The sequence below is a fragment of the Cherax quadricarinatus genome, chromosome 26, assembly GCF_038502225.1.
Source record: "Cherax quadricarinatus isolate ZL_2023a chromosome 26, ASM3850222v1, whole genome shotgun sequence".
In the NCBI taxonomy this organism is placed as follows: domain Eukaryota; kingdom Metazoa; phylum Arthropoda; class Malacostraca; order Decapoda; family Parastacidae; genus Cherax; species Cherax quadricarinatus.
The window spans coordinates 8,771,124-8,791,610 of NC_091317.1; the positions used below are offsets into that span (position 1 = coordinate 8,771,124).

General features: G+C 38.7%; 1 protein-coding gene across 1 annotated transcript in view; it reads right to left on the reverse strand.

Annotated features, from left to right (window-relative positions):
• Positions 1-232: 232 nt before the first annotated feature.
• Prp31 (pre-mRNA processing factor 31) overlaps positions 233-20,487 on the reverse strand; it is a 28,254-nt gene continuing 7,999 nt past the window's right edge. Inside the window, exon 2 of the mRNA XM_070088774.1 lies at positions 233-618. Coding sequence (XP_069944875.1) covers positions 276-618 — 343 coding nt within the window. The 3' untranslated portion in view covers positions 233-275. The remainder of the gene's footprint in view (positions 619-20,487) is intronic.

The following is a 20,487-nucleotide window of genomic DNA, read 5'->3' on the forward strand; positions in this document are numbered from 1 at the left end:
TGTAAATATAGCATGTACATATAGCTCTTTCATATTATTATTATAATAAAAAAGAAGCGCTAAACCTACAAGGGTCATACAGAGCAGCAGTTCTGGCATGTTAATCATAATGTCAATAAAAAGAGTTGATGTGGTCCTACTAGGCTGAGGGGAAAAGCTGTGGTTGTGTTACTGTTAGTATGGTTCTTGTATTCTTCATAGATGGATTTTTTCAAGATTAAATAATAATCACTTTAAAAGTTTATACAATACTATATTTTAGTTTTTAATACACTTCATTTATTCACATTTTTGAAACCCAAGACATTTGAGAAATATTTGTTGGCCTTAGCTTGATTGCTGTTCTCAGCTGCTTGTGGGTTAACTATCTCAAGTCCTTGAAGTGGGGTAAATGCAACACTGGAAGCTGTACCAGCTACCTGTCTTCTTACTGTTGTCTGACCACCCAAAGATGTTTGCCGCTGAACCTCTTTCTGCAGAGTTTTTGACAGACGCACTCTTGTTTTCTCATCAACCGTGATTTTTCTAATGCGTCCAGCGCCACCCTTTCCCAGTTGTCCTCTAGTGTAACCCAAGTCATCTTGATAAGCATCTTCTTCTATTTCACCAAAATTCATTCTATGAAAAAATATAAAAGCAAATTATTAAAATATAAGAGCATCTTAGCAATGACTTATTCAATAAAGAATTAAAATACGTATCTAATATTTAAATTCAATGTTTTTACTGCTGTTGAAGTGTTGCTCACACTTGGCAATTTTATTTAACCTTAAAGAACTAACTATGGAAGACTGCAAAACAAATATGTTCTCCAATGGAAATCTAAATACAGTGGAACCCCGGTTTTCATCCTTAATCCGTTCCAGAAGGTCGGTCAAAATCCGAAATGGACGAAAACCGAAGTACAGTGGAACTTAAAATTTCAAACTTAATCCGTTCCAGGAGCTAGTTCTAAATTCAAAAAGTTTGAAAAGTGAGGCATTATTTCCCATAAGAAATAATGGAAATGCAATTAATCCATTCCAGAAACCCAAAAATATTCACACAAAAAAAAAAAAAATTACATTTTATAGAGATTAATTATAGTTTTACATACACACAACAAATATAGTGTACAATTATGTATTAACAAATTTAAATAAACGTATAAAATAACATTTTTACTTATCTTTATTGAAGATTGGTGATGGCATCTGGAAGACAGGGAGGGAGAGAGGGAGTTGGGGTTAGTGTTTGGAAGGGGAATCCCCCTCCATAAGGACTTTAGGTATCACAACCCTCTCTGGGGTTACTTCCCTTCTCTGTCTTTTAATGCCACTAGGACCAGCTTGAGAGTCACTGGACCCCTGTCTCACAAAATAACTGTCCACGGTCCTCAGTTTCTGGCGCCTCTTTAAGATTTCCCTAAAATGGGACATGGTTTTGTCACTGAACTTGTTGCAAAGATGATTTGTTTCAGATTGCTCAGGGTGGTACTTCTGCACAAACATTTGGACATCATTCCACTTGGCACAAGTCTCCTTATTAATCTTTGAAGAAGGCACCTCATCCACTCCCTCTTCCTCCTCCTCTGAAGCAAGTTCTTCAGCTGTGGTCTGATACTGTTCCAGATGAAGCTCTTCCAGCTCTTCAGTGGTTAGCTCTTCCCTGTGGTCCTCCACCAACTCTTCCACATCCTCGCCACTCACCTCCAGCCCCAAGGTGTTCCCCAATGCCACAATAGAGTCCACAACAGGCAGAGGGTCAGCTGGGTCAGGGTCAGCCTCAAACCCTTCAAAAATCCCTCTTTTGGGCACAATCTGGCCACAATTGTCTCCAAGCAGAGTTCAAGTCCTGGAAGTCACTCCATCCCAAGCCTTACCTATAAGGCTTATGGAGCTGTAGATATTGAAGTGATTCCTCCAGAACTCTCTTAGGGTCAACTTAGTGTCTGTGGTCCCTTCAAAGCACTTTTCAAACACTGCTTTTGTGTAGAGTTTTTTGAAGTTAGAAATGACCTGCTGGTCCATGGGCTGGAGGAGAGGTGTGGTGTTAGGAGGCAAGAACTTCACTGTTATAAAACTGAAGTCCCTAGACAAGAGGTCTACTAAGTTTGGAGGATGAGCAGGAGCATTGTCCATTAACAGGAGGCACTTGAGTGGCAAATTATTGTCTAGGAGGTATTTTCTCACACTGGGGCCAAACACTTCATGGACCCACTCTTGGAAAATTTGCCTTGTGACCCATGCTTTCCACAAGACACGTGACTTGCTCTTTATGACATTATTTTTCTTAAACACACTGGCATTTTCTGAATGATACACAAGTAAAGGCTTCACTTTAAAATCACCACTAGCATTAGCACAGAACAAAAGAGTTAGCCTGTCTTTCATAGGCTTGTGTCCTGGGAGTGCCTTTTCTTCCTGAGTAATGTATGTCCTCTCTGGCATTTTCTTCCAAAACAGGCATGTTTCATCACAACTGAACGCTTGTTGGGGTTTGAATTTTTCAGTGTCTACATAAACCTTAAACTCCTGTACAAACTTCTTAGCCACCTGTTTGTTTGAACTGGCTAGCTCACCATGCCTTACAAAATTGTGCATGCCACTACGCTTCTTAAATCTGTCAAACCAGCCTCTGCTGGCCTTAAATTCATTATCAGCACTGGTTCCAGGAGTTTTCTGTACCAGATCAGCATGCAACTTCCTTGCCTTTTCACAAATATGTAATCGTCTCTGAAACACTATCACCTGCCATCTCTTTATCCTTGATCCACACCAGCAACAACTTCTCAATCTGATCAGTTGTCTGTGGTCTTTTTTTGGTTAGCATATTAACACCTTTCGCAATGTCAGCTTCCTTGATATGTTCTTTCTCTGCCAGGATAGAAGTGATGGTCGACTTGTTTTTTCCATACATCCTGGCAAGCTCAAGTTTCATACCACTCTCATACTTCTGTATTATTTCCTTCTACACATCTATGGTGTTTCTAACTTTCTTTACCACAGAGGTACCGCTAGCAAGTTTCTTTGGGCCCATGGTAGCTTATTTCACAGTCCCACAAGCACTAAACACAATGAATTAATCGTAAAATGTTTGAATGAGAGTGCAGGTTAGTGTTCACTCAAGCATCAACAAAGCCAGACTGGCTCAAGGCGCCTGCGCGGGGACGTGGGCTGGCGGACAGGTCCGGTACCCTGTAGTTCGAAATTAGGGGCAAGTTCAATACAGTGGAACCTCAAAAATCGAATGTATCACATATCGAACGTTTCGAAAATAGGACCATTTTTTCGGACAAACTGTGTCCCTATTATCGAACACGCCCCTATTTTTGGACCGCCGGGTACGGGACCTGTCTGCCGCCCGCTCTGTCCGCGTCCCCGCGCAGGCGCTGTAAGCAGTCTAGCTTTGTTTATGCTTGAGTGAACACTAACCTGCGCTCTCATTAACGCATTTTACGATTATTTTGTTGTGTTTAGCGTTTGTGGGACGGAAATAAGCTGCCATGGGCCCAAAGAAACTTGCTAGTGGTACCCCTGTGGTAAAGAAAGTGAGAAACACCATAGATGTGAAGAAGGAAATAATACAGAAGTATGAGAGTGGTGTTAGACTTGCTGAGCTTGCCAGGATGTATGGGAAAAACAAGTCGACCATCGGTTCTATCCTGTCAAAGAAAGAACAAATCAAGGAAGCTGATGTTGCGAAAGGTGTTAATATAGGGAGTGGATGAGGTGCCTTCTTCAAAGATTAAAGAGATTTGTGCCAAGTGGAATGATGTCCAAATGTTTGTGCAGAAGTACCACCCTGAGCAAGCTGAAACAAGCCATCTTTGCAACAAGTTCAGTGACAGAACCATGTCCCATTTAAGGGAAATGTTAAAGAGGCGCCAGAAACAGAGGACTGTGGACAGTTATTCTGTGAGACAGGGGTCCAGTGACTCTCAAGCTGGTCCTAGTGGCATTAAAAGAAAGAGAAGGGAAGTAACCCCAGAGAGGGCTTTACCTGAAGTCCTCATTGGAGGGGGATTCTCCTTCCAAACACTAACCCCAACTCCCTCTCTCCTCCTCCCTATCTTCCAGATGCCATCACCAATCTTCAATAAAGGTAAGTAAAAATGTTATTTTATATGTATTACTATACATAATTAAAAACTATAGTATTTGTTGTATGTAAAACTGTAATTAATCTCTATAAAATGTATTTTTTGTGTAAATATTTTTGGGTTTCTGGAACGGATTAATTGTATTTCCATTATTTCTTATGGGAAATATTGCTTCGAATTTCAGACTTTTCGAATTTAGAACTAGCTCCTGGAACGGATTAAGTTCGATTTTTGAGGTTCCACTGTACATTGGACCCCCAAGTTTCGTGAACCCCGCACTTCAAGAATTTTGACTTTCAGCAACTTTTTTTTGTCAAAATATTATAGCCTCGCATTTCATATGCCTCAAAATTTGGCAGTCATATGGAAAGCGTCCAAGCGGCCTCCCAGCAGCCGTGTGCACACAAAGGCTCCCACACACACCATTCAGAGTCAGTGTGTCATTGTTTCTCGGCGAGTGACCATCATCCCACACATTCATACGATAAATTTCGTAATAATCCATTGTTTTTTGTGCTTGCAACTGCTAAATAAGTCACCATGGGCCAAAAGAAAGCTCCTAGTGCTACCTCTTTGGTAAAGAAGGCGAGAAACATGACAGAATTCAAGGAAGAACACACCAGCCAGGGTACTTCTCCACACACACACACGATCTGATTTCAGTGAATAGAATTATCAAAGCTTAATGCTTGGGAAGCAATGAAAACTGAGTTGGGCAAATATTCTGTTAGTGGGATGGTTAGTGAAGGACCTGCCTAGTATGGGCCAATAGGTCTGATGCAGTGTTCCTGCTTTCTTATGTTATTATGTACACCACAAAAGAACATAAGAAAGGAGGAACACTGCAGCAAGCCTGTTGGCCCATACTAGGCAGGTCCTTTACAATCCATCCCACTAACAAAATATTTGCCCAACCCAATTTTCAATGTCACCCAAGAAATAAGCTCAGATAACTATCCACTCACATGCAAGTCCCATTCAATCCAACCCCTCTCACTCATGTATTTATCCATCCTAAATTTGAAACTACCCAAGGTCTTAGCCTCAATAACCCAACTAGGCAGACTGTTCCACTCATCAACTACCCTATTTCCAAACCAATACTTTCCTATATCCTTTCTAAATCTAAACTTGTCTAATTTGAATCCATTACTGCAGGTTCTCTCTTGGAGAGATATCCTCAAGACCTTATTTATATCCCCTTTATTAATACCAATCTTCCATTCATACACTTCTATCATGTCTCCCCTCATTCTCGTCTAACAAGTGAATGTAATTTAACAGTCTTCAGTCTTTCTTCATAAGGAAGATTTCTAATACTATGTATTAATTTAGTCATTCTACGCTGAATGTTTTCAAACGAATTTATGTCCATTCTGTAATAGGGAAACCAGAACTGAGCTTCGTAATCTAGGCAAGGCCTTACTAATGATGTATAAAGCTGTAATATAACCGCTGAACTTCAGTTGCTTACACTTCTTGATATAAATCCCAGTAATCTGTTTGCCTTATTATGTACGCTTAGGCATTGCTGTCTTGGTTTAAGGTTACTGCTTATCATAACCCCCAAGTCCTTTTCGCAATCTGTATGACTAAGTTCTACATTATTTAACTTATAAGTGCTAGGGTTATGGACACTCCCGAGCTTCAGAACCTTGCATTTATCTACATTGAACTGCATCTGCCACTTTTCTGACCAGGTACTGAGTTTGCCTAAATCCTCCTGAAGTTCCCTGATATCTACGTTTGAATCAATTATCCTACCTATCTTAGAGTCATTGGTGAATTTGCTCATTTCACTAGTAATTCCCTCATCAAGATCATTGATATATATTATAAACAACAATGGGCCCAAGACTGATCCCTGTGGAACGCCACTTGTTACACATCCCCACTCGGATTTAACCCCATTTATGCAAACTTTCTGCTTCCTGTCTGTGAGCCATGACTCGATCCATGAGAGCACTTTTCCTTCAATGTCATGAACTGCAACTTTCTTTAACAGTCTTTGGTGCGGTACTCTATCAAAAGCCTTACTAAAATCTAAGTAAACAATATCAAATTCTTTATCGTGATCAACAGCCTCAAAAGCTTTACTGAAGAAAGTTAATAAATTAGTTAGACAAGAATGGCCTCTCGTGAATCCATGCTGAGTATCATTAATCAGATTATGCTTATCCAGATGGCTTCTTATAATTTCAGCTATAATTGACTCTAGTAATTTGCCTACAATTGAGGTTAGGCTTATTGGGTGGTAATTTGATGGTAACGACTTGTCCCCTGCTTTAAAAATAGGAATGCATTAGCCATCTTCCACATATCAGACACTACACCTGTTTGATGAGATAAATTAAAAATATTAGTTAACAGTTCACAGACTTCCATTTTGCATTCCTTAAGAACCCTTGAAAAAAGCTCATCAGGACCCAGCGATTTATTTTGTTTTAGTCGGTCTATTTGTTTCACAACCATTTCACTAGTGACCGTGATGTTACATAATTTATCTTCTTCAGGCCCACTATAAAAATTAATTACTGGGATATAGTTAGTGTCTTCCTGTATGAAAACCGAGAGAAAATAATTATTTAAAATCGAACACATTTAATTCTCTTTGTCAGTAAGGTGCCCATAGTTATTTTTAAGGAGACCTATCTTATCTCTAACTTTTGTTCTATATACCTGGAAAAAACTTTTCGAAACCCTAGCAACTTTAATTTCGTACTCCCGTTTAGCTTTTCTTATTCCCTTTTTAACCCTTAAACTGTCCAAACAGATTTACGTTCACATGCTTAGTGCTCCAAAAGTAGATGTACGTTTTTTTACATATTTTCAAATATAACAAAAAAAAAGTAGATCAAAGTTTTTTTACACGCTTTCAAATGTAAAAAAAAAAAAAATTTACATTTTTTTACATACTTTCAAATGTTGAAAAAATGTAGATCTACGTTTGGACAGTTTAAGGGTTAATGTCAATATACTGATTCATAAGATGACCCTCACCTCTTTTGATATGCCTATAAATTCCTTTCTTCTGCCTGAAAAGATATTTCAACCTATTATTCATTCATTTTGGGTAATTTTTATTTGATTTAATTTCTTTATATGGGATAAATGTTCCTTGGGCAGCATGTATAGTGTTCAGAAAGCTATCATATTGATAGCTCCCTTTGCTACCCCAGTCCAGAGATGATAAGTGTTCTCTAAGCCCATTGTAATCTGCTAAGCGAAAATCTGGGACCATTACTGAATTATCCCTACTGTCATAGTAGGGACCCGCTTTACGGCGTTTCGCTTTGCGGCGTTCCACTAATACGGTCATTTCAAATTATGACCAAAACTCACTATACAGCTCCCCCCACCTGACTTTCTAATACGGTCACTGCGCCCCACCCTGTTTGTTTACATTCTCTGTGAGATCCGTAAGCACTAAGTCTCTCCATTATGTCTAGAAGCTCCAAAATTTCAAGTGTTTTTATAAGTTATTTCATATTTTATATATACTCTGATAATTATACATATGTATACCTGTACCTAAATAAACTTACATACTGTGCTGGCGTGCAGGTACACATTAAAATCAGTAAGAGTGTCTTATATCTTGAGATGTCATATTAGTAATAATAATAATAATAATAATCACCGAGTCTCATTTAAATGTCGTATGTTATGTTAATACAGTGGACCCCCAGTTCACGTTATTAATCCGTTCCTGAGAGCTCATCGTAAAGCAAAATTATCGGAAAGCGAATAAATTTTCCCCATAAGAAATAATGGAAATCAAATTAATCCGTGCAAGACACCCAAAAGTATGAAAAAAAAAACTTTTACCACATGAAATATTAAGTTTAATGCAATAGAATAATTAACAATAATAACAATAGAATAATCACAATAGAATAATTGACACTTACCTTTAATGAAGATCTGGTGATGATTGATGGGATGGGAGGAGGGGAGAGTGTCGAAGTTTTTAATGTTTAGAAGGGGAATCCCCTTCCACTAGGACTTGAGGTAGCAAGTGCTTTTCCGGGGTTACTTCCCTTCTTCTTTTAATGCCACAAGGACCAGCTTGAGAGTCACTGGACTTCTGTCGCACAACATATCTGTCCATAGAGGCCTGTACCTCTCGTTCCTTTATGACTTTCCTAAAGTGGTTCACAACATTGTCAGTGTAATAGTTACCAGCACGGCTTGCAATAGATGTGTTAGGGTGATTTTCATCCATAAAGGTTTGCAGTTCAACCCACTGTGCACACATTTCCTTAATTTTTGAAGTAGGCACAATGGATTCCACAACTGGCATAGGCTTCTCAGGGTTAGCCCCAAACCCTTCAAAATCTTTCTTAATTTCCATACTAATTCTCACCCTTTTTACCACAGGGTTGGCACTAGAAGCTTTCTTGGGGCCCAGGGTGACTTATTTTGCAGAAACAAGCACCAAAAACAGTGATAATATGGATAATATGGAATGTACCGAATGTATCCTTAGATGCGCGCACACTGGCTGGCTTGTAAACGCTGGCACACACGGGGCAGTTCAGGTCACACATGGACACGTCTCGTACGAATCGTGTCGCATACCAGGTTTTGTAATGGGAACCGAGGCAAATTTTTTGCAATATAATGCTTCGGATACCGGATTTATCGGATACCGATGACTTCGTGAACCGGGGGTCCACTGTATACACATTTTCGTTAATCCATCTATGATATTTTTTCAAAATTATATAATAAACACAATGCATAACATAAAGATGATAAATACACCCCACAGTAGAATAAATAAACATAAATATGAGATGTGGTAGCCAGACGACTTGCACAAATGACGCCATATTAGAAATGATAATAATAATAATAATAATAATAATAATAATAATAATAATAATAATAATAATAATAATAACCGAGTCTCATTAAATGTCGTATATTATGTTAATATACACATTTTTATTAATCCATCCATGATATTTTGTTCAAAATTATATAATAAACACGATACATAACATATAAAGATGATAAATACACCCCACAATAGAATAAATAAACATAAATATGATATGTGGTATCTAGATAACTTGTACAAGTGACAGCAAGAATAACATTTTCTCTAGTCTAACATAAGAGAAAATGTGTTACTGGGGTAACTGTAGAAAATTATTCCTTTTGTATTTATGTAAGTTTATTCATGTATACACAAATACAGTTACATAGATTATCATACATAACAGCATATGTGTAGAGAACCTGGGATAACCCAAAAAAGTCAGAGTGACTTATATCTACTGTCTTCACTCAGTGTCATTTCTTCTAAAAATGGTGTTACATGAGTTATTTATTCTACCGTATCAATGTAAAGACAACTTGTACACAAACCAGACGTGTACACTTTGTTTACAAAACTTACGTTCGCCTGGTTTGCTTTCATAACTCTGCACCTGTCCTCTCTGAAGTACTTGTTCTCTCTCTCTCTCTCTCTCTCATTGATTCGTTTTATCTCGTTTACTCACCCTTGACCCTACATTAAGACTACAAATATTTTAAGGTAAGTAATGAGTGAACTGTACATATATGCATTTTATCACTCTGGGATGCTTAAATATCACAGAATAGTATGTGTGGGTGGGTTGGTCTGGCTGGCTACCATACATACCACGATTGATTTCTTAAAATAATTACTACTCATCTCGCCCTAGATTAAGACTACAAATATTTTAAAGTAAGTAATGAGTAAACTGTATATGCATTTTATCGCTCTGGGATGTGCAAGACAGGTATACAATACTGACAAGATGAAATATAAGACACTTGTGCAACATCTGGTTATCTTTAATGTAGACGTTTCACCATCCAGTGGCTTTATCAATAGAGACGCCTATATAAGTGCCAGTCTCTTTACCTGTGCTTCAGAATCTCTACAACCACGGTGCTGTAAACACCACCTCTAAGGCTGAGGGACTGATTACCGCTCTGGGATGCTTAAATGTAATAGAATATTATGTGTAGGTGGGGTGGCCTGGTATGGTAGCCTGGCTGACTACCATACATACCACATTTGATTTCTTATAATAAATACTACTTGTCTCACCCTAGATTAAGACTATAAATAGTATTTTAAGGTAATTAATGAGTGCGCTATGTGTGTATTGTACTTTTTTATTGTTTTCTGATGCTTAGTTCTATTGCTAACTTAATATATGTTAGTGTAAACTTGTTATCTAGTATTTGTATGCATTTATAAGTGGAAAAACAGGGTGTTCCACTTTACAGTGATTTCCGCTTTACGGCAGTAGCCTGGAACCTAACCTGCCGTATAAGTGAGGCCCTACTGTACTTCCATTCCATGCTAAAGGTAACTGATTTGTGATCACTTGTGCCAAGTTCCTCTGTAATTCCTAAACTATTAACAAGGGTTTCCTTGTTTGCCAGAACCAAGTCAAGCAGGTTATTTCCCCTTGTAGGTTCTGTCACAAACTGCTTCAAAAAACAATCCTGAAGTATAATACACAAATAACCCGCACATAGAAAAGAGGAGCTTACGACGACGTTTTGGTCCAACTTGGACCATTTACAAAGTCACACTGAAGTACTTCAAAGAAGTCATTTGATTCTAAATTCCCAGTCAGGGCACTTCCCCACACACCAGACAGGCTACTTCTCCACACACCAGACAGGGTACTTCCCCACACAAACCAGCCAGGGTACTTCCCCACACACATGATTTGATTTGAGTGGGACTTGCACATGAGTGAATAGAATTATCAAAGCTTATTGCTTGGGGAGCATTGAAAATTGGGTTGGGCAAATATTCTGTTAATGGGATGGTTTGTGAAGGACCTGCCTAGTATAGGCCAACAGGCCTGCTGCAGTGTTCCTGCTTTCTTATGCTCTTATGTACACCAGCTGAGGAAACTGCTTCATAGGAGGAAGAGAGAGGGAAGAAACTGCCTTCTTCAAAGATTAAGAACATTTGTGCAAAGTGGAGTGAGGTGCAAACATTTTTGGAGGAACATCACAATAACCCTCTCCCCTCCTCCCATCTTCCATACACTAACAAGTCTTCCATAAAGGTGAGTGTGATGTTGTTATTGTTTTATACTTGAGTTCTCATTGTTTTCTGTATGTAAATCTATATTTAATCCATAAAAAAATCATTTTTGTTAATACTTTTAGGTGTCTGGAACCGATTAACTGGATTTACATTATTTCTTATTGGGACAATGGTTTCGAAATTCATGAATTTCAACTTTCGGCAGACTCTCTGGAACAGATTAATTACGAAATTCAGGGGTCCTCTGTAGTTTTACATACAGAAAACAATGAGAAATGAAAATAAATGACTAGTCTTAATAGATAAATGAACATTTAAATCACTTTTACCTTTACTGAAGAGACTTATTGGCGTACGGAAGAAGGTGAGGAGGGTAAGGGAGAAATGGTTATTGTTCGGAAGGGAAATCCTCCTCCATAAGGACTTCAGGTATCAAAACCCTATCCAAGATTACTTCCCTTCTTTGCCTTTACTGGCACTAGGACCAGCTTGAGAGTCACTGGACCATACGGGCACAGCTTGCAACAGCCTTGTTAGGGTGATATTTCTCCACCAACTCTTCCACATCCTAGTTAATGATATTTAATGCAGCCCAGAGCCATATTATTACCATTACCAATATGAAAAGCAATATAGATAGGGCTTAATACACAAAGATATTATTAAAAACTACTATTCCAGCAGATTCACCAAAACAAGAGGATATATAAAAAAGACCTGGAAAACACTCTCTCAGATTCTGGGCACTGTCCTAACTAAACCAAATGAAACACAACTACAGCCTACTAATACAGTTAACAAGATAAATGACTTCTTCTCAACCACAGGATCAAATCTTGCCAGTAAAATACCAGGTACAAATGCCCGAGGAAGTGATTACTTACATGGGAATTTTCCAACCTCCTTCTATATTGCACCTGCTGAGCCCACTGAAGTCACCACAAATATCAAGCCACTTAAAAATAAATCAGGGAATCTATCTCAAGTCCTACCATTACTGTACAAGCGAGTGGCTCACGTCCTTTCACCTGCTATTTCATTACTTTTTAACAAATCACTAGAAACTAACACTTTCCTGACACTACTCAAGACAGCAAGGGTTACACCAATACACAAAGGTGGTGACCCCACAGATGTAAATAACTACATGCCAATATCAAACTTACCATTGCTATCCAAAATCTTCAAGAAACTCATGCACAAGAGATTATATTTATTTATAACAGCACAAAGCATACTCAACCCCTGCTAATTTGGCTTCAGAAAAAATAAAAGCACAAACGATGCAATTGTAAAAATGCTAGACCTGCTTTACACAGCATTGGAGAATAAGGAATATCAGTTGGGACTCTTTATTGATCTAAGGAAAGCTTTTGACACAGTAGACCATGGCATCCTACTCCACAAATTTGACCATTACAGTATAAGAGGCCATGCACTTATGTACTTATTACAAATCCTACCTTACTAACAGGTATCAATATGTCTCCATTAACCCTTCAACTGTCCAAACGTAGGTCTACGTTCGCTCGCGTAGTGCTCCGAACGTAGATCTACATTCAATTTTATATGCTTTCTTATGTAAAAAATGCAGATCTACGTTTGGAGCGCTACGCATGCAAACGTAGATCTACGTTTGGACAGTTTAAGGGTTAAGGACACAACCTGATCAGCATGACCACTTGATGTGCAAGACAGGTATACAATACCGACAAGATGAAAGTTAAGACACTTGTGCAACATCTGCTTATCTTTATTGTAGACGTTTTGCCATCCAGTGTCCAAGAATCTGTATTGATAAAGCCACTGGATGGTGAAACGTCTACAATAAAGATAACCAGATGTTGCACAAGTGTCTTAACTTTCATGACCACTTGATACTGGTGTGCCAAAGGGAAGTGTCCTTGGTCCCCTGTTCTTCCTCTTATACATCAATGATCTTCCCAACATATCACAACACCTGAAACCAATTCTCTTTCCTGGCAACACGACTTATGTCATCTCCCACCCAAATCTTGCCTCACTCAATACCATTGTTAACGAAGAGCTACTAAAAATATCAACCTGGATGACTGCCAATAAACTTACACTCAACACTGACAAAACCTTCTATATTATGTTTGGTAACAGAGCAGGTGTTGCACAACTGAACATTAAGATTGACAACACTCTCATTGCTAAAAAAAATGAGGGCAAATTCCTGAGCTTACACCTCGACAGCAACCTGAAATTCAGCACCCATATCCAACACAACAAAAAAGAGTATCCAAAATGGTTGGGATCCTAAGATACGTTACTACAAACCACAATCAGCCCAACTCTCACCATACTATTCACTCATCTATCCCTATCTCTCATATGCCATTTGTGCTTGGGTATCAACAGCAGCAACCCAACAAAAAGCCACAGTAAGAATTATGACGCAATCCAATACTAGGCAACACACACCCCCACTCTTCAAAGACCTAAACTTACTCACTGTACAGAACATCCACACTTACTACTGTGCAACCTACATTTACAGAACCATAAATTCCAATATTAACCCTGAAATAAAATGCTTTCTTGATAGTTGTGACAGGAACCAAAGGCACAGTACCAGACACAAAAATCTCTATGACATTCCCCATGTCTGACTAAATCTATACAAAAATTCAATGTACATAAAAGGGCCTAAAATCTGGAACTCCCTGCCTAAAAACTCTAGAACTGCAGACTCAACCACCATTTTCAAAACTACCATTAACATAAGAACATAAGAAAGGAGGAACACTGCAGCAGGCCTGTTGGCCCATACTTGGCAGGTCCTTTACAATAATCCCACTAACAAAGCATTTGCCCAACCCAATTTTCAATGCCACCCAAGAAATAAGCTCTGATAACTCGATCCACTCTCATATGCAAGTCCCACTCAAATCCAACCCCTCTCACTCATGTATTTATCCAACCTATATTTGAAACTGCCCAAGGTTTTAGCCTCAATAACCCAACTAGGTAAACTGTTCCACTCATCAACTACCCTATTTCCAAACCAATACTTTCCCACATCCTTTCTAAATCTAAACTTATCTAATTTGAATCCATTAATGCGGGTTCTCTCCTGGAGAGATATCCTCAAGACCTTACTAATATCCCCTTTATTAATACCAATCTTCCACTTATACACTTCTATCGTGTCTCCCCTCATTCTTCGTCTAACAAGTGAATGTAATTTAAGGGTCTTCAATCTTTCTTCATAAGGAAGATTTCTAATGCTATGTATTAATTTAGTCATTCTACGCTGAACGTTTTCTAATGAATTTATGTCCATTCTGTAATATGGAGACCAGAACTGAGCTGCATAATCTAGGTGAGGCCTTACCAAAGATGTATAAAGCTGAAGTATAATCGCTGGACTTCTGTTGCTTACACTTCTTGATATAAATCCCAGCAATCTATTTGCCTTATTACGCACACTTAGGCACTGCTGTCTTGGTTTAAGGTTGCTGCTTGCCATAACCCCCAAATCCTTTTCGCATTCTATACGGCTAAGTTCAACATTGTTAAGCTGGTAGGTGCTAGGGTTATGGACATTTCCGAGCTTTAGAACTTTACATTTATCGGGGCTCTGGTGGCCTGGTGGCTAATGCTCTCACTTCACACAGCAAGGGCCTGGGTTCAATTCCCAGCCAGAGTAGAAACATTGGGTGTGTTTCTTTTCACCTGTTGTCTGTTTCCCATCAGTAAAATGGGTACCTGGGTGTTAGTCGACTGGTGTCGGTTGCATCCTGGGACGCTGACCTAATTTGCCCGACATGCGGAGCATAACAAGGGGCTTTCTATATACAGTGGACCCCCCGGTTCGTGATGCTATCGGTATCCGATACATCCGGTATCCGATGCATTATAATGCAAAAAATTTGCCTTGGTTCCCGTTACAAAACCCGGTATGCGATACGATTCATACGAGACGTGTCCACATATGGCCTGAACTGCCCCATGTGTGCCAGTGTTTACAAGCCAGCCAGTGTGCGCGCATCTAAGGATACATTCGGTACATTCCATATTATCACTGTTTTTGGAGCTTGTTTCTGCAAAATAAGTCACCATGGGCCCCAAGAAAGCTTCTAGTGCCAACCCGGTGGTAAAAAAGGTGAGAATTAGTATGGAAATTAAGAAAGATTTTGAAGGGTTTGGGGCTAACCCTGAGAAGCCTATGCCAGTTGTGGAATCCACTGTGCCTACTTCAAAAATTAAGGAAATGTGTGCACAGTGGGTTGAACTGCAAACCTTTATGGATGAAAATCACCCTAACACAGCTATTGCAAGCCGTGCTGGTGACTATTACACTGACAATGTTGTGAACCACTTTAGGAAAATCATAAAGGAACGAGAGGTACAGGCCTCTATGGACAGATATGTTGTGCGACAGAAGTCCAGTGACTCTCAAGCTGGTTCTAGTGGCATAAAAAGAAGAAGGGAAGTAACCCCAGAAAAGAACTTGCTACCTCAAGTCCTAATGGAGGGGGATTCCCCTTCTAAACAATAGGTTCAACACTCTCTCCTCCTCCCATCCCATCAATCATCACCAGATCTTCATTAAAGGTAAGTGTCAATTATTCATTGTTATTATTCTATTGTTATTGTTGTTATTGTAATTATTCTATTGCATTAAACTTAATATTTCATGTGGCAAAAGTTTTTTTCATACTTTTGGGTGTCTTGCACGTATTAATTTGATTTCCATTATTTCTTATGGGGAAAATTTATTCGCTTTCCGATAATTTTGGTTTACGATGAGCTCTCAGGAACGGATTAATATCACGAACCGGGGGTCCTCTGTAGTAGTATGTCATTGTTGTCAGCTAGGCCTGTATACCATGTACATGTACCTGTAGTAAATAAAGATATAATTATTATTATCTACGTACATTGAACTGCATCTGCCACTTTTCTAACCACGAATTGAGTTTGTCATGGCTCACTGACAGGAAGCAGAGAGTGTCCATAAATGGGGTTAAATCAGAGTGGGGATCTGTAACAAGTGGCGTTCCACAGGGATCAGTCTTGGGCCCGTTGTTGTTTATAATATATATCAATGATCTTGATGAGTTAATTACTAGTGATATGAGCAGTGATATGAGCAAATTCGCCGATGACACAAAGATAGGTAGGATAATTGATTCAAACATAGATGTTATGGAACTTCAGGAGGATTTAAACAAACTCTATTCTTGGTCAGAAAAGTGGCAGATGCAGTTCAATGTAGATAAATGCAAGGTTCTGAAGCTTGGGAGTGCCCATAACCCTAGTACTCATAAGTTAAATGATGTAGAACTTAGCCATACAGATTGTGAAAAGGACTTGGGGGTTATGGTGAGCAGCAACCTTAAACCAAGACAGCAATGCCTAAGCGTACGTAATAAGGCAAACAGATTACTGGGATTTATATCAAGAAGTGTAAGCAACAGAAGTCCAGAGGTCATACTGCAGCTTTATACATCATTAGTAAGGCCTCACCTAGATTATGCAGCTCAGTTCTGGTCTCCATATTACAGAATGGACATAAATTCGTTAGAAAACATTCAGCGTAGGATAACTAAATTAATACATAGCATTAGAAATCTTCCTTATGAAGAAAGATTGAAGACTCTTAAGTTACATTCGCTTGTTAGACGAAGAATGAGGGGAGACCTAATCGAAGTGTATAAGTGGAAGATAGGTATTAATAAAGGGGATATTAATAAGGTCTTGAGGATGTCTCTCCAAGAGAGAACCCGCAGTAATGGATTTAAATTAGATGAGTTTAGATTTAGAAAGGACATAGGAAAGTATTGGTTTGGAAATAGGGTAGTTGATGAGTGGAACAGTCTACCTAGTTGGGTTATTGAGGCTGGGACTTTGGGTAGTTTCAAATTTAGGGTGGATAAGTACATGAGTGGGAGGGGTTGGATTTGAGTGGGACTTTCACATCAGAGCTTATTTCTTGGGTGGCATTGAAAATTGGGTTGGGCAAATGTTTTTTTAGTGGGATGAATTGTAAAGGACCTGCCTAGTATGGGCCAACAGGCCTCCTGCAGTGTTCCTCCTTTCTTATGTTCTTATGTTCTTAAATCCTCCTGAAGTTGTGAGACATCAACGTCTGAATCGATTATCCTACTTATCTTCGCGTCATCAGCAAATTTGCTTATGTCGCTAGTAATTCCCTCGTCAAGGTCGTTTATGTATATTATAAACAACAATGGCCTTAAAACTGATCCCTGCGGAACGCCACTTGTTACAGATCCCCACTCAGATTTAACCCCATTTATGCATACTCTCTGCTTCCTATTAGTGAGCCATGACTCGATCCATGACAGCATTTTTCCCCCAATGCCATGAGCAGCCACTTTCTTCAACACCCTCTGATGAGGTACTCTATCAAAAGCCTTACTAAAATCTAAATAAACAATATCAAATTCTTTATCCTGATCAACGGCCTCAAAAGCTTTGCTGAAGAAGGTTAATAAATTAGTTAGGCAGGAACGGCCCCTGGTGAAACCATGTTGAGTATTATTAATCAAATTATGCCTATCGAGATGGCTTCTTATATTATCAGCAATAATTGACTCTAGTAATTTGCCTACAATTGAGGTTAGGCTTATTGGGTGGTAATTTGACGGTAAAGACTTGTCCCCTGCTTTAAAAATAGGAATTACATTAGCCATCTTCCACATATCAGACACTACAGCTGTTTGAAGAGATAAATTGAAAATATTAGTTAAAGGTTCACAGAGTTCCATTTTACACTCTTTAACCCTTTGGGGGTTTCGGCCGTACTATTACGGCTTACGACCCAGGGTTTTTGACGTACTAGTATGCCTAAATTCTAGCGCCCTCAAATCTAGTGGGAGAAGGCTGGTAGGCCTACATATGAAAGAATGGGTCTATGTGGTCAGTGTGCACAGTACAAAAAAATCCTGCAGCACACAGTGCATAATGAGAAAAAAAAAACTTTGACCATTTTTTTGGAATAAAACAGCAACTTTGCACTGTATTTTCGTATGGTATTTATTGTTGTGTTCTGGTTTTCTTGGTCTCATTTTATAGAATGGAAGACATATTACAGAAATTGAGATGATTGTGACTGGTTTTACAATGAAAAGTACCTTGAAATTGAGCTCAAAGTAGCAGAAATGTTCGATTTTTACCAAAGTTCAAAAGTAAATAAATCATGCCAAGCGTCCAATACACGTCAACTGGTGAGTCTAATATTATTTTGCAAGTGCGCCAATATTATTTATACCATTTTTTACACTAATGCAGTAGTCTGCATAACAGTAAATCTTCTATTTTTTGTGAGAATAAAAATTCAAAGTGGAAAGCAAAAGAATGTAAGAGGGGCCTTGAGACGAGACTAATGAACAGAGGAAATGCCATTTTAGTGCCAGGAATGTCTTTCTTGTTTATTCTGGACCCTATTCGGAAATTGGCATCTTTTGAAATTTGTGTGAAATTGGCAAAATTGCTAAATTCTGACCACTGTACTGGATAGTTGAAATTGGTAAATGGGTGGTTTCTTGCACTCATTCGATAGAAAAAAATGGAGTTCTAGCGAAATACTCATGTTTTTTGTTGACTAGTACAGTGGAATTGGCCGAAAATGGGGCAAAATCGCCGATGCGTAAACATCGCCGAGACCGCTAACTTCGCGAGAGCATAATTCCGTAAGTTTTCCATCAAATTTCATACTTTTGGTGTCATTATGATCGGGAAAAGATTCTCTGTCTTTTCATAAGAAAAAGTTTTTTTTTTTTTTAAATTTGGCCGACCCTGAGAACGAGTCTCGGAGAGGGCCTGTCGACCCTCAAAGGGTTAAGAACCCTTGAAAAAAGTTCGTCAGGGCCCGGGCATTTAACTGATCTATCTGCTTGATAACCATTTCGGTAGTGACTGTGATATTGCATAATTTATCATCATCAGGCCCACTATAAAAATTAATAACTGGGATATTGTTAGTGTCTTCCTGAGTGAAAACCGAGAGAAAATAATTATTAAGAATAAAGCACATTTCATTCTTGTCAGTGAGATGCCCAGAGTTATTTTTAAGGGGACCTATCTTTAACTTTTGTTCTATAAACCTGGAAAAAACTTTTTGGGTTAGGTTTTGAATCCCTGGCGACTTTAATTTCATAGTCCCGTTTAGCTTTTCTTATCCCCTTTTTAATGTCCCTCTTAATGTCAATATATTGATTCATAAGATAACCCTCACCTCTTTTGATATGCCTATAAATTCCTTTCTTCTGTCCTAAAAGATATTTGAGCCTATTATTCATCCATTTGGGGTCATTTCTATTCAATCTAATTTCCTTATATGGGATAAATGTCGTTTGGGCAGCATGTATTGTGTTAAGAAAGCTGTCATACTGATAGCTCTCCTCGTCGCTCCAGACCACAGATGATAAGTGTTCTCTAAGCCCATTGTAATCTGCTAAGTGAAAATCTGAGACCATTACTGAATTATCACTACTATCATACATCAGTGATAGGATTGTTGAAATTAACACTGTACTCGGTATTAGAATGTTGAGAAACGAACCAGACACTGTCACAGTGAATCTTACCAAGTGTCTAGAGGTAAATACACACAGATCTAAATGGATTGTGAAAACGTGCAATTGCATTAAGTTTTATAACCTGCATGAACTGTATCACTGTAGGCAACAAGAGCATTTCACCCCTCCATGGAAGATGTGTTCATTTAATATCACATACCTACAAGTCCCTCCCAAGAAGCTCATTGCTAGTAATCCCTTCCTTAAATCTCTTGTTAGAGCAACTGCTCAAGAAGAAATTTCTCACCTAGCTGGTAGTAACAAGTTATCACAAGTTATATACACTGATGGATCTAAACAGGAGTCTTCTGGCAGGGCTGCATCTGCTCTTGTTGCCACCTCCCTAGTTAAGAACGATAATAAATTTGTTGAGTTAGGCATAAGAATTAACAACTGGGCGTCTACACTGCAAACTGAATTGTTTGCAATCCTAATGGCGCTAAAGCTAACCTATGACACTGAGCTTGATTCTATCATCATTACTGATTCTATGTCATCATTGAAGGCTCTTGGCTCATATAATGACTCCAACAACATGCTCATTGGGGAAGCCAGGTATAGATACTCAAAAATTAGGGACAAAGGAATTAATGTACAATTGCTATGGATCCCATCACACATTGGATTACCTCTTCATGATAAAGTTGATATGTTAGCCAAGAAGAGTATCGAGAAGGAGAATGTAGAATATAACTTTGGTATAACTGTGTCTAGCATTAGGAATAATATTAGGAGAGAAGTAAATAATGAAAATGATTGTTATAGGAATGCAGTTAGAAGCC